At 40.2% G+C, this 14,675-nt stretch overlaps 1 protein-coding gene across 1 annotated transcript in view; it reads left to right on the top strand.

Annotated features, from left to right (window-relative positions):
• The window catches only part of HSPA12A (heat shock protein family A (Hsp70) member 12A), a 60,201-nt gene that overhangs the window by 38,270 nt on the left and 7,256 nt on the right, over nucleotides 1-14,675 (top strand). Inside the window, exons 7-10 of the mRNA XM_032191261.1 lie at nucleotides 9,263-9,434; nucleotides 12,200-12,286; nucleotides 12,849-12,953; nucleotides 13,749-14,007. Of these exons, the coding sequence (XP_032047152.1) occupies nucleotides 9,263-9,434; nucleotides 12,200-12,286; nucleotides 12,849-12,953; nucleotides 13,749-14,007 (623 nt within the window). The remainder of the gene's footprint in view (nucleotides 1-9,262; nucleotides 9,435-12,199; nucleotides 12,287-12,848; nucleotides 12,954-13,748; nucleotides 14,008-14,675) is intronic.

The following is a 14,675-nucleotide window of genomic DNA, read 5'->3' as shown; positions in this document are numbered from 1 at the left end:
TCATTTTACAACCTTTACAGAGTTCATTCTGTAGTCATTACTCATGGAAATTAGTAATTGTGAATACGTGCTTCATTGTTATTTCTCAGTTTGTTTTAATTGAGGGCTGTAAGTGATTCCAGTGGTTTCTTTGGCATTGAGAACAACAATAATAGTTCACACAGTGATTATATATTTTCATCTCAACTTTTTGAAGTTGGTTATCCAAGAGTGTCTTCCATCACAAACCTAAGTAATCAGAAATAAACACTAATCTAAGCCTCTTATCCCTTCAACAAACATACCCATGCACAAGCTTGTTAATTTATATCATTTGGCAATGTTCACCAAACCCATTATAAGTGTTAAACCTGTTTTAAGTGTGCAAGTGTGAGGTACCTTATCTGCCCTGATTTCCAGCAGAATAGAGGATTTCACTGTAAAAATTCCTTCACAGGAGTTCATAGCTTGTGAGTTCTACCCTTGAAGTGAAGGCTGTAGGAAGGCTGTGAATTTTCTGTGGATTAGCTGCTGTGCAAGAGCTTCTTGTATAGGCGGGCACTAGGAAGGCATAAAGCACTGAGAAGCCTACGCTTTGGTATTTTAAAAGCAAGGGAAATTTGTATAAATATATAGTAACAGTTTCTGCTTCATCGAGGCAGAAAGGAAGAGAGGTCTCAGTAGAATCCCAAAATCCAAAGGACCATTTAAAGGCCAAATTACACAGGTTTGTCTTTTTGTGTCTTTCATATTACTTACTCACTTATGCTAGTGCAAAGTGAATAAATGAAAACTATTCCAGGAGTCTCTTAATTTATAGTTTTGTGCCCCCTCCATTGAACTGATTGGCTTTTAGGTTTGTCATCTGTCATAATTTGTACTTCTTTTTTTCTGCAAAGTGAAGTTTCTAATATTTTCACCATAACCTGAGATTTCACTTATGCTCTCTCAAGCAGTTTTCTCACCAAGAGATTAATATCTCTGTCCTGGCACTTAACTATGCAGATGGGGAAGCCGACTCAGAAAGAATTCTGTAGCGTGATAATTATTCGTTATATTTTCACTTGTGAACTGTAAAATATTATCAGTGGCACCAGATTAGACTAGGACAAAGGACAGCCTGTTCTACAAACCTAGTTTTAGGTCAACAGACAGTAGAGTGAAAATATATGCATTTTTGTACATACATATGCATGTATAGCAAATGACGTTGAAGTGAAAGCAAAAAGGTCTTGGTTCTGTAAAGCATCAACTATCTCTGACATTGTAAATATCAGATCTTTGTAGGATCAACCACCACCAGTGTCGACAGTATTTAAAAAAGAGAGAGGAAAAAAGAAGTTGTTTCTCAGTTTTCATCTAGGCTCTTAAATCCTGAGGATGAACTTTCCAAGGGAGCGGAGCCCCCAGCAGCTCTTCCTCCTGCCTTTGGAAAACTCAGTCTCTTCACTCTGCTGCGGTCCCTAAGAGGAATCTGGGTGCATTTGAACATCCTCTTTCCTCTGTTGAGCAATTTTAAGAATCTGTCTTTGAGCAGATAAGTTGTCTGAGCTACTAGGGCTGCATGTCCTTGCTCTGCTGTGTTTATTCACAAGTTACTTATTGTCCTGCTGTATTCTCATTGTTCTGAAGACTAACAGCAGAGCACTGGTGTATGTGATGGTGTAGGGACTTTCACACCCTTTTTTGGTGAAGGCTTATTATGTATAAAGGCTAAAGATCCAGCAAAATTGGATGAACTGTGCTTTTGACACAACTTAGTGACATCCCCTAACCTACTGCCTGCTGACCCAGCTCCCCCGTACAAGCCTCTCAGCGATAAAGCTGAGACTCTTTTCCAGTGTTGTTCATCTTCTGTCCTGGCATGCTCTGCCTGTGTAATTAGATCTCAGTCATTTATTTGTGACATCCCAGTTTGATGCTACAGAACTGAAAAAAGTGTTAGCTGGTGAAAAAGGAGGAGGATTAGAGAAGAGCTCACTTACTGAGGCACTAAGTGGCTGGTTTTATCATGAACCTGTTAACACAATGAACTGATTAGTTTAAACAGTGTAAATTTCACAGGGCTCTTAATTTCCAACTGCTGTTTTGTGTTGCCTAGATTCAGTCACACAGTACTTTCTGCATGCAGGCTGCATGATGCTTAACTTGCAGTCATGGCTTTCCTATTGTTACTAATTATAATAAATATCTTGCAAACTACAAAAATGTTGATGCTAATTCACAGCTTCTGTTTTTCTGGCTGAATGATGTTGTCCTGCAGGGCTTCGTTGCCTAATGAACCACATTATCTTTACAGAGTTATTTCATGGGATCCAACTTCTAAAATTTGTCTCTAAGGCCTACAACTATGGCTTTAGTGATATAATGGGTTGGAAATATTCTTTCTTCCACCCAGAAGAATTGATTGTTACACTCATCTAGTCTACAGGGCTGCTTCAAAAGTGATTAGAATAAAGTACGTGGTGGAAGGCTGAAAGCTGAACAAGGACCCAAGGCTGGGGTAGCACGAGCTTCTGAAATCAGTGTCAGCACTGAAGGCATACCTCCATGGAGCTGGGATGTACCTGTCCCTGCAGCTTTTGTACATGCTAGCTGGCACATGAAGAAATAAATGTTTGCTCTGTATTGGGTTTATATGGCAAGGCTTTGGTATCAGGGGGCTGCAGGGGTGGCCACAGTGAGCAGAGCCCAGCAGCTGCCCCGGGTCAGAGCAGAGCCAGCTCCAGCTGCTCCAAAAGGGACCTACCACTGGCCAGAGCCAAGCTATGAGCAAGCCATGCAGACTCTTAACCATTTCTCTTTTAAAGTTTGAGCCTTTTTTCACAGGCTTTGCTGAGGTTAATACACGTTTGCACTGCTTTTTGCCATAATGATGCTTCTGATTTTATATTACCTATGGACACATTTCAACCATTTGAGGCTTTTCTGCATATGTTCACCATTCTGGCTCAAGAACCATGCAAATCTAGTCCTGTATGTGTGCAGTAAAATGCATCCTTTCTTTCTATTTTTATCATTTCATACTTCCATCTCCCCCACCTCCCATGCTGCAGAACATAATCAAGGCAGTGCTGTGCATTTCAGAGATGAACAAGTTAAGACTCTTCTGGTGAAAACTAGCATGGATCCACTTTGGGACCTGTAATTTGGTCCTTAACATGATGTTTTTTCCAATGTACCTATAGTTGTTAAAATGCCATAGATATATTCCAGGCTGAGCAGCTTGGTGCTTCGAAAGACAGGTAGTTTGGTCAGAGTGGGGACTCCAGCTCTGAAGACAGTGGTACTGGTGGGATTCTAGAAATGTGTATTCAGCTGTCTGTGTCTAGAAAAGCTCAAAACCCAAGTTTTTGGATAATGTTTAAGGTCTTGCTTAGAATTTGGGGTCATGCATTCTTGTCCATCCAGTGTCAGATCTGCAAGAGTAGCAGCCTCGGATCTGACCCCAGCTTCAGAGGGGTTTGACAGCTGTGCTGTAAACCTCCATACAGATCAGGGACCAAAAAGTCTACTTTTTGTTTAGCTTAACTCAGATACATCCCTTTTAGATGAAGAAAAAATTCTGGGAAGTCAGCAGAAGACAGTGCAGGATGTTTATCACTGCTGTTGTGCTCTGTGCTTTTGTTCTGCACGTTTGGCCCTTTCTGATGCTCTGGTTCCCCAGGCAGGCTGGGTCCGTGCATCCGTGCTGTGTGAGTGCGTGGGCCTGCCTGTGCTACCACACAAACTCGACGGAAGGGTAGAAGCTTCAGAAATGATTGAAAGTGGGCTGGTGTGTACAGAAAAGCAAGCTTATACGCTGTCTGACAATGGAAAAGGCGCAGTGTGAGCTGAGAGCCTCTCAGCCCTCTCATCAGTCAGCAGTGACATTTCAGAAGTTTTAGTATTCAGAGTTTGGCTCTAAAGCTTTATGAGTAAAGAGGAAATGGATACACATGAGAGAGAGAGGGAGAGAGGATTTCCAGGCAGGTGAATCTCAAGGCAATAAAGATGAATACAAAATGGATGGGACTGACTCCAGTTAACATATTATTCTATTAATAAATCAGCATCTTAAACTCAACAGATGGAGTACTATTTTCTGTACGCAGTGGTTTTTTGTTTTTTTTTTTTTTGTTTTCCCCACTGATTAGGATGTTAGTGTCAGTTCTTTTAAGAACTCTTATGTAAGGTATATTCTTTTTGTTACGGATCATAATGGTCGGATATTCTTTTTTTTTCCTTGTTTGCCTGTAAAAGGATGCCTAATGTATCTAATGTAAAAGGATGTCTAATATATTCCTTTGAGGGGAAAAAAAATCTTCACTTTATAACCTAACTAAGAATCTAACTAACTAATTTTCAGTAGTGTGAAAGAGAAGTAATAGTACATGTGCTGTGTACCTTGTCTGTGACCGTGTATTTGTGGATGCCCTATCTCTGGGAGTGTTGAAGGCCAGGCTGGATGGGGCTTTGAGCACCCAGGTCTGGTGGGAGGTGTCCCTGCCATGGCAGGGGGGTTGCAGTGGTCAGTGAGGTCCCTTCCAACCCAAACCATTCTGTGATTCATTCTGAGATGTTTCCTTACATACTCATTCTATGGTCACCTCTGCGTAAGTGTAGCCTAATAGAGTGCAGTGAACAGCAGCCTTCTGCTAGGCAGAAAATATTAAACACTAAATGTTGATGCTTCTGATTATGGTGGCTTTCAGAGCTTTTCATTTAGCCCTACCTCATGGCTTTCATTGCACCTTTTAAAAAGGCTCAAACTACATGGAATATTCTACTATAACACTGCCTTTAAGGCCACACGAATTACAGTATTTACGAAAATAAAAAATGATGAATTGCTGTTTTTCATTGGGCATCATGGCATACAGGGCTGGGTTTTAGAAATACCATCTTTTAATCTGTAGTAATGATAATTCTGCACACTGAATGTATGTAATTTCGCTCTCTGGAAATGTTCAGACTGCTATACTGAGTCACAGTCCAGACCTCAGTATTTGCTAATTTGAGCTAGGCTAACACTTGGCACCCTGCTCTGCGCAGAGAATCAAGAATGTCTCTGTGGTCAGCTATGGCTCTCGTGCAGTGACACATCTCTGGCAGCAGTAGCAGAGCTAGCGTGCCAAGTTAGGAATTCACCTGTGTCTGGATGGCAGAGTTGTGCATGCCCCAGTACTTGAGGCTTTGAAGCATTCTGAGGTTTGCTGGCGATGATGCATCTTGGCAAATGAACAGCAGTGCACTAGCACCAGCTCAGAGACCTGTTTATGCCAGAGTAAGTAAAAGTCTGGAAGTCCCTCTGTCCAAGTATGAAATCCTAGTGCTCAGACAGAGAGCTTGGGGCACCATTTCTTTTTATCTTCTTCTTTGCTTCTTGCAGATGTATATAAATTGCAGCAACCTTCTGGAAAAATTTTTAAGAACTTTCTGATGCTAACAGGATTTTTGTATTTCCATGGTGGGTTTCTCACTTTTGCTGTTTTTGGGAAAACTGCTGTCAGCTTCCTTCACGTTTCATAAGTGATGGTTGGGTTTATACTGCTAGCGAGGGAGAAGATTTCCTTATCAGAGTACAGGCAGGACGTGGGTCTGTTACAGAGCCTACAGAAAGCTGCCATAGGCAAAACTTTGTAATACATCAGTCCCACTGCCAGAATAATCTGTGTAATGTTAAATCCTGAGATATTGCTTAGATCTATCCTGATCAAGCCTGTTAACTTATAAATCTGCTCTTACTTGCAGCAGAACTTGGACAGCAGTGGGCATGGGCATGCAGTGAGGCAGGTGGAAAGGAACAAAAGGAAAAGATAGGAAATTCCCAAACTTTTACAGTTAAGATTTGTAGTGAATGCATCACCATTTCTTTGTGTTGACTGCCTGCTGTTTTCAGTGCTCTTTCTCTGCACAGTTTTCCTCCCATCCCTTTCCCCTCAGCTGTAGCGATGAGACAGATACAGCCTCATATGCCTTCATCTTCTTGGTGCTTGTATTCAAGTGGTTGCATTTCTCCATTCCTCCCTAGCAGTGTGTGTGTGTGTGCACATTTCTTTCTCATCTCTCCTTCCCCCATTCTGTGCTCTGTGTGTATGTATGTGTATATATATATATATATATATATATATATATATACAGTGATGTGCTATCTCTGCTGATGTATGTAGAAAAACCACGTATACAATGTATTTTATAACATCAGAATTGGTCTCTCTATATGTGGGTATGCATATTTATTTACATATAACAATATGTATGCAGGATGCCTAGTACCCTGCACTGTACACAAATCTTGGTATGGTCTTTTTTTGAGTGGAAATAGCGCATTCTTCACTTCTACCTGGCCCATCAGACTCTGTAAGGAAAGCTTTTTAACTACAACAAAAAATGGCTTCATGAAATTCTATTAGGATCACCTGTGCTTTGAACCGTTAAAAACTGTCATTTCTGTTGAATGTTTTCCTCGGGAGATACTTGGAATATGTTAAAATAATATCTAGACAAAAAAAAGTAGCAAGAATAGCATCTGCTGTACTTGGAGGACTGAGAACATGGATCTGAGTCCAAGCTGCAGGTCACTGCCTTCCCCTACTGACGTGCAGGCTGCAATGTGAAAAGTTCATGGTGCAGACTACTGCTGAAGGAGGGGAGGAAGCAAATGTTATCATTAATAGTTAACTGTTTTCTTTTAGCAGAACCAGTCTTAGAAATATATAACAAAATCCCCCATAGAAAAGGCTTCACATTTAATATAATTACTTCTTAGTTAGGAAACACCAGTGCATTTCTGATGTGTGCAACTCAGTTCTTGTCACTTCTGCAAATGCTTTATGATGCAGCCTTTGGATTTTAATACCCCTAGCAACAAACTATTTTTTTTCCTTACAATGTGGTTATCTCTCTTACTGCACATTTGACACAAGACTAAAAATTGCTTTGTCTGTGCTACTAATCTATGGCCAGTACACAGAGTACACTGAGCATGCTGATTTCATCCACGTTGCTGGCTATTAAAAAACACTTGCTGCTGAGATTCAGAGCTCTCACAGGACATGGTAATTGGTTTTATATATGTGAAAACCGCAGGAGGGAAGCAAGGAACTATTTGTTCTCCATGCCCATGTTGGATAAGGCAAGAACTGCTGGCCTTAAAATTGCAGCAAGAAAGATTCAGATGAGACTTCTGGCAAAACTTTCCAAAGGCAAGAGCAGTGAAGGACTGGGGTAGTTCGTGTGAGCAGACTGCACATTCTTGGAAGTTTTTAACAGCTTAGATAAACATCTGTCAGGAATGACCCAGAATTGATTCATATCTTGAGTGGTGCCCCTTCCAGTGCTACAGATTGAAGTTTTTTGCTTAGAGGAGCTCATCTGGAGATAACTGATGTTGAAGTGAGCTGGCATGTAGCCAGCCCTGCTTGTGCCTAGTACATCTGGACTGCTTGGAGGAAAGCTTGGGCTTGTAGCAAGGCACAATCCAAGAGCTTAATCTTCATCTGCAGTACATCTCCAGAGCTTTACCTATAAGCCTGTGCCTGCAAACATGCTTGCATTCAAGTGGTGTGATGGCAGGGGAGTCTGGCTTGGACCTCTGCTTGACTATTAGCCTTTTTATATTTGTTAGGATTACTCTGGCTGCTGTAAACCCGCATTTTCCAAATTTTGAGAGTTTGGTTGCAAGTGTTCTTTTCAATATAGTATTTTTTTTCAATATGTTTTGCCACATAGATATCAAGGCTTGATACTCTATTGTATTTGCACAGTATTTTCCTTCCTAGGCAGTTCCACTAATTTCAGCTTTTGCTGTTGACTACAGTGGATGTAACCAAAGCACAAGGTTTTACCTAGCAGCAATAAAGAGTGTAAAGTGACCATAATCCCAGTCACAGAGTGTGCTTTTCAAATCACGAGCACACATTGTTATAACCCTTACTGTCTTATTTTTGAATTCATTCATTGTAGTTTTTTCTCTTTTGTTATCAACGAGGAAGATGCTTTCTATAAAAATGCATCTCTCTTAGTATTGGAATGGAAAGGGAAAAAAGAGTCAGTAAGTACATGTGAAGAACAATTTTATGTCTACAAGTTTTACCTCAGTGCTGCTTTTTGACCAAGCTTTACTCTGAGTTTCTAGCTGCAGGTATAAACCGACCAGCAATTAGCAGAGCCCCCAGTGTAGGTGTACAAAGGAAACGGAAGTCCAGTCCAAGCTAACAGACTTCCCATGTGATCCTGCCTTCTTTGGGGATGCTCTGAAGTAACCATAGTGCATGTGTATAAGTTGAAATGAAGGTTTGCTGGAAAACTGACGATGGAATCAGAAAAATACTTATACGTGTATTTGTTTGCTAGCTTGCTTTAGTAATCAGGCATTTAACTGATAAACAACAGCATCCAAAGCAAAAGTTGGACAGAAAGAGTTGAAAGATATGATAATCTTTTAACAGAAATTCATATGAAGTGCAGGAGAAAAGAAATGAAAATACAATTCTGCCAACTGCTTTTTGCTGCTGTTCTCTAAGCACAGCTCTGGGAGTGATGTGGTTATGTGAGAAGCTGTGGCTTCTTGGAAAATCTTTGTCTGAAGACTGAAAATCCAGAAAGCAAACAGAAAGGATGGCAAACATTAGTTAAGAGTGCTTTTAGGCTTCTTCTCATTAGTTTTTTAGGGAACTTGCCCTATTCTATTCTGATTCCTTGAAAACAGCATTTTGGAGCTGTTATAACAAGGAATGTACTTAAAATATGTTTTGGAACAGAAAAATGATTTTAAGCCTATATATGCATTACTGGCAAAGGATATCACATATTCCTATAATCTACATGGTGGGGGGAAGGTCCGTGTCTGCTTTGGCAAGGACTATATATATCTTAAATCTTCTGGGACATGAAGGAAGACATACTTAAAATATCATGGGGAAGAGAGGTCAAAGGTATTATTTCTTGAAGGAGGCTGGGGCCCCTCTTAGCAGGCAGATTCATGTGTTGATTAGGTTTTAGGCCCTTCAGCCCAGGTTTCAGGATGCCTTTCTTCCTTTCTTCCTGTCAGGCACACAGCTGCTCAGTTAGCCAGCATGGTAAGTGCATGCCTCCTTCCCTGTTAGAGCCTGTGAGTTGTGGCTATACGTTGTGGGCAGGACGAGTCCCAGCTCAAGACTTTTAGGGAACAGCAGCAGCTTCTTTGTGCGTTGAACTTGGAGGGCTGACCTGACTGAAATCATGAGTGGGGAAATGCTTGTTCACTTGCTGTAGGTTACGGGATTTCCAGCCCTCTTCTCTGATCAATTCTCTCTCGCAGGCAGGAATGGCAACTCCTGAAAACCCCGAGCAGCTGATCATTGCCCTGGAACCCGAGGCTGCCTCTATCTACTGCCGAAAGCTTCGCCTTCACCAGATGATAGACCTGAGTAGTAGGGCGCCTGTCAATGGCTATAGCCCGAGTGACACAATTGGAACTGGATTTACACAGGGTACTACTTCTATTAACTCACTTCTTAGTTTCTTACATCTATGTTTGCTTTGTCCATGAGGGCTGTTTTCTAACCATGTCTTGTTGTCTCTGCTGTTTTGAAATGTATCAGGCTAGCATCACTTTGCTTTATATAGGCTAATTTGCTGTTTAGGGTAATTAGGCAAGTTCAGACATTGATCCAGCAGACGTGTTTGCACATGCTTGGATTTTAGCATGCAGGTAGCTTCACTGCCTTGCCTATACTGGGATGTTGAGGGAGGTTAGGAGAGGCGTAGCATTTTCACATCAGTATTTTCTGCCTTAATAAAAAGTAATACTTCACATTGGATTATTTTTATTTAACTTTGTTGGAAACAATTATGTGTTCAATTAGCTGCACTATTGAAGCAATGTTAAATTACTGGATCTCACTGAGACTTTTAGTCTGAGGTGTTCTTCCAGAGTTTTGGCAGATGCTTTATGATATCATCTTTATGAAATACCATTAAGTACTTCCAACACTCAGCAGAACACACAGTACTGGAATACAGCAATGAATTTATCTACTTGTGTAGAAGTGAAAATAGATACGGAAATTTTGATTTATTGACCTGTGATCTGTTACTCATATCAGTGTTTGAAGATTGATTTACAAAGATTTTGGGGCATAGTATCCTGTCTAAGATTGGAAGGGGGAAAAAAAAAAGACAATAATGAAACAATGTGGTGTCGTGTTAGCATAGCATATTTTCTGTCTGCATGAATTGTAACAGTTGCACTGATACAAATGCCAGTGTGTCAATCTATCCCAGAAGGAATTTTTCAGAATAATTTGCATTTTATCGTATTTACTAGGTCAAAACAATACATGGAAAACTGTGCCAGTAAACCTATTCCTGTACTTACCAGATTGCCTTTTTTCTTAGGCCAAGTCATTACCCTGTTTTCTCATGCCTTGCCTCTCCCAGCTAGCGCTTGTCAGATGTGTTCAGTGTTATGGGGGCCTGTGCCGGGCACAGGGCACAATCCCTTCAGGGGCCCCACATGTTCTCCCCCTTGTTCTCCTTCTGAACTAGTCCAGTTCCATGAACTTGCTTGCTACATGGGGATTTGTCTCCAAAAAATAAATAATCAAAAAAAAAAAAAAAAAGCTTGTTTGGTTAAGGTTTTGAAGCTGGACAGAATCTGGCAGATCGTGGGTTTCTGCTAATGGGTACCATTCTCTTTCTTGACTTTGTAAGGTAAAAGCTATTGGGGATCAGAAAGGTTTCGTGTCAAAATTAATGAAAACAAAGTTTGGAGTGAATTAATTTGGGGTTAGAATTAAAATTTCATAAAGGCATGGCAGGTACCCAAGACAAGCTGAGAACAGCTTAAGGAGAAAAGCCCTTTAAATATAAACAGAGAGAAGTTCTCCAAGGACTGTATTATTGCTGCGAAGCCAAAACAAAAATTTTACTGTTCACAGTAGCCAGGATAACTTTACTTCAGTTGTAGCTAAAGACTGGCTCTTGTGTTCACTTTTAGCCCACAGAAGGGAATGAAAGGACTCCCATTGACTTCTGTGGGCTCTGTGTCCATTGCTTGGACATATTGCTTGTTCTGTCTTTCAATCCTTTGTCATTTAAGCTGCTGGTGTGAGCTGGTAAGTCAGTACCATGAGGCTAACAGCTTGCCTGCATCATAGGATCTTCGTGAAGTGGGCATGGGTGGAAGCCGCTGGTCTCTTCCTGATGATAGGCACTGTAGAAATTAGAAGCAAAATGCAGTCAGTGATTTGCCTGTGTTATTTTCAGAAAGAATGATGTCTTCGTATATTACAGGATATCTCGGTTCCTCTGTAGTATTTTATGGAAGTGCCTTTGAATGGAAGTGACACAGGAAATGATTTTTTTGATCATCCAGTTGCACAGGTTGTTTAAGAAGTATAATAGCAAAGGCTCTCACTATTCCACTTTCTCGTTGTTTGCATCTTTAAATGCCTAAGTAGAAATTAAGTCTTGTGAGTTTTTTTATTGTTATAATATTACAGACTATGTGTTATTTTTAATTGCTATATATTTTAAAAATGCTGTGCAAGTGTCCTGTATATGTTTATAATAGGCCAAATCTTAGTTATTAGGACAAAACGTAATTGGGTTGCTTATAGAAGAATGGCAGTGCTTTGCAGGCTGTCACATAAACCCAGGATTTCTTTAAGTAAAGGTTGAAAGTTACTGGTCTCCTGATCTGTCATCTGCCTGAGTTACTGGAGGGTCCGGCTTGATGATCACTGTGAGAAGTTCTGAACCTGTGAAGCAGTGTTTTCAGATGCTTGCTTTGAGACAGGCAGATGTCCTGAAAGGCTCCCGAGACGTTTTTGCCGGAGCACCCCAAATCTGTCGCCCTGTAAATGCTGGCTTTTTGCTGTGAGGAACAGCTAGTGGCGGAGCAGGGCTGCCGCCTGCTGGTTGAGTGTGCGCCCAAGCCTGGCATGTCCTATGCCAAGTAAAATAAAGGATTATGAAAAAGGGCTTGTCTGTGGCTTTCATACTAGGTCATTTTTTCTAATCCAATGTGTATCAAGGAAGAAAAGAAAATCCAAAAAATGTTTTTTTTTTTTCCTTCTTTCTAGGAGCAATGCTTTAATGTTCCTAATTCTAATGCAGTATTTCTTTTTCTGTTTGTTTTAAGAAGTGATACATAGAGATCTATCAACATACTTGTACTTGTTTTCTACAGCATATTATATCAACTTCTTCCTGCTTTCTTATACTCAGTAATTTTCTCTCTGTCAATGACTAGCTAAGGAACACGTCCGTCGTAATCGACAGAGTCGCACCTTTTTGGTGGAAAATGTCATAGGAGAGATCTGGTCCGAACTGGAAGAAGGTAGTGTCCTTTCTTGAATAAACTCTGCTCTCACGGGTTTTATATTGCAGGCAAACATTGTGTTTCCCACAAATCTGCTGTGTGCTGCATTGTTCTATGAATGATTATAAATAGGAAAAGAAGCAAACAGAAGTGCATGTGTGGCTCTGAGTTGCTAAGGCTGAGCTGCAGTTCTGTATCCTCTAACAAAAAAGAGTTTTTTTCAGGAGATGGCAGAAAGTAACCAAGGTTTTAAAATACAACAAGAATATTTCCTCAGAATAGATTTTGTAAATACACTGTAGTATAAATTTGGTAACCCCCTAGAATGTACATCAGCAGCACGAGCAATTCCACTAATATCCAATTTTCATCTGTGCTAAGCCAATGGCTTTTGACACTCAAATTTTGTATTTGTTATCAATTGCTGCTAATAAATATCAAGTTTTCAGTGTAGACAGTCATAACTTTCCACAAGTCATTATCTCTTATTTTTATTATGCCCCTGAGAAGTTTTCGTTGCAGTATGTTGTTGTGATAATATTAATGTAAATGTCATTTGCCTATTCCTTTGTCAAACCAGGAGACCGGTACATTGTTGTTGACAGTGGAGGAGGAACAGTGGATATGACTGTCCATCAGATCAGGCTCCCTGAAGGACATCTTAAGGAGCTATACAAGGCAACAGGTAGGTGACACTTCCACTGCTCACTTCATTTATATAGTTTTTTGACCTGTCAGTGAAGGAAGTTCATGTCTTTATTATTCACTACAGTTCACTAACAGTTTTTCCTGGAATCAGACCAGCATTCAAAATTAGTGTGACCTAACTGTTGGTCAGCAGAATGGGGTAAAACACTTCATGCTTCTGACACTTTGGGATGGTAAACCTCATTTTGTGAGGATAAGAAAGTGCCATCTTGCATCATTGCAACTTTATTGCAATAAAGTGCAATTCCTTTAATGATATTCCCTTCCTGAACTCCAAATCCCCTCTGTCTTTGTCTTTGCTAAGCTGTTAACCACACGAGACAGCCTGCTAATTGTTGCTGTGTCTCTGTACCAAGTTAGTCTTCATCTGTATCATTCATCGCTGAGTGTTCTCGATCTTGGTAGCTGTAAGACTATGTCAGGAAACAACTTAGTAAGAGCAAGCGGGGACACTGTACATCTAGTACGTCAGGTCTATCTACTCCTCAACATAAGTCCAACTCACATGTATGGATAAGAAGGCAGTTTCCTCTGCTTGTAATAAAAGTGTTTCTGTTTTATGGTGGTAGCATTACACTGTGTAGGTGTAAAAATGAGACAAAGGTAAGATTATGTTCTGTATTAGACAAACTGTTATATTTAGAAAAGATACCTCTTTCTTTGGACCTTCTTCCATGACAGTCCTGGTAGTGTCAATCTGGTGTGTATTTGGTCTACTTGAAATCTATTAAGAAGTTCAGGATATTAAAGCTGTGTTTTGTTTGTAATGCAGGTGGGCCATATGGTTCCCTAGGTGTGGACTATGAATTTGAAAAGCTCCTGTGTAAAATATTTGGAGAAGATTTTATTGAGCAATTTAAAATCAAGCGTCCTGCTGCCTGGGTAGATCTGATGATAGCATTCGAGTCCCGTAAACGGGCAGCAGCTCCAGACAGGACCAATCCACTAAACATCACCCTGCCTTTCTCCTTCATTGACTATTATAAGAAGTTTCGAGGCCACAGTGTAGAACATGCCTTGAGGAAAAGCAAGTGAGTAGATGATTATACTCAAATGGGTGCAGAATTAACGACTGTTTGCAGAAACAAGTAATGAAAATATCTTAGTTGCATTTAGACTGAAAGACAATAATATAAAAATGCAATATAATGATGGGAAAATGGGATTGCCTGAAGTGCAGTTTCCAAAATGCAAAGTTCCATCTGTTGCAGAAGTTTTCGATACAATACTTGCACTCTCCTGGTATTGTTTTCCATGACATTTATTTGGCCACCAGTGTGTCATTTCACTGAATTCGACTATATATTTTGACTCATATATGCTTACATGTTAATTAGGGAGGTCAGAAAAAATAGAAAATTTGATGTCTAAAAGTTAGTTACCTGGAATCTAAATTTTTAGAGGCTTGGGCTCCGGAAGGAATTCAGGATTTTAAGTGAGATGCGTAAATATTTCTATAGCTTGGGGAAAGTTATGAAAGTTTTTCTTCAGTGAATGTTGAATGTGGAATTCAGGCTGAAACTCCCGCAACTCTTCCTATACTTATTGGTAAATGTACTTCAAGCCTAAAAGACTTAGATCAGAGTCGCTTCCTAAATGAAACTGAGGTTTTGAAGTTGGTAACAATTTCTGGAAATACTACTACCCTTCAGAAGACTGTCTGCTTCTTTTAATAGTCTTAGTAATGAATCTTAGAGAG

This window comes from Aythya fuligula, chromosome 7, assembly GCF_009819795.1.
Source record: "Aythya fuligula isolate bAytFul2 chromosome 7, bAytFul2.pri, whole genome shotgun sequence".
Classification (NCBI taxonomy): Eukaryota; Metazoa; Chordata; class Aves; order Anseriformes; family Anatidae; genus Aythya; species Aythya fuligula.
Note: the sequence above shows the minus strand (reverse complement) of the source record. Positions and strands in the feature narration are given on the sequence as shown.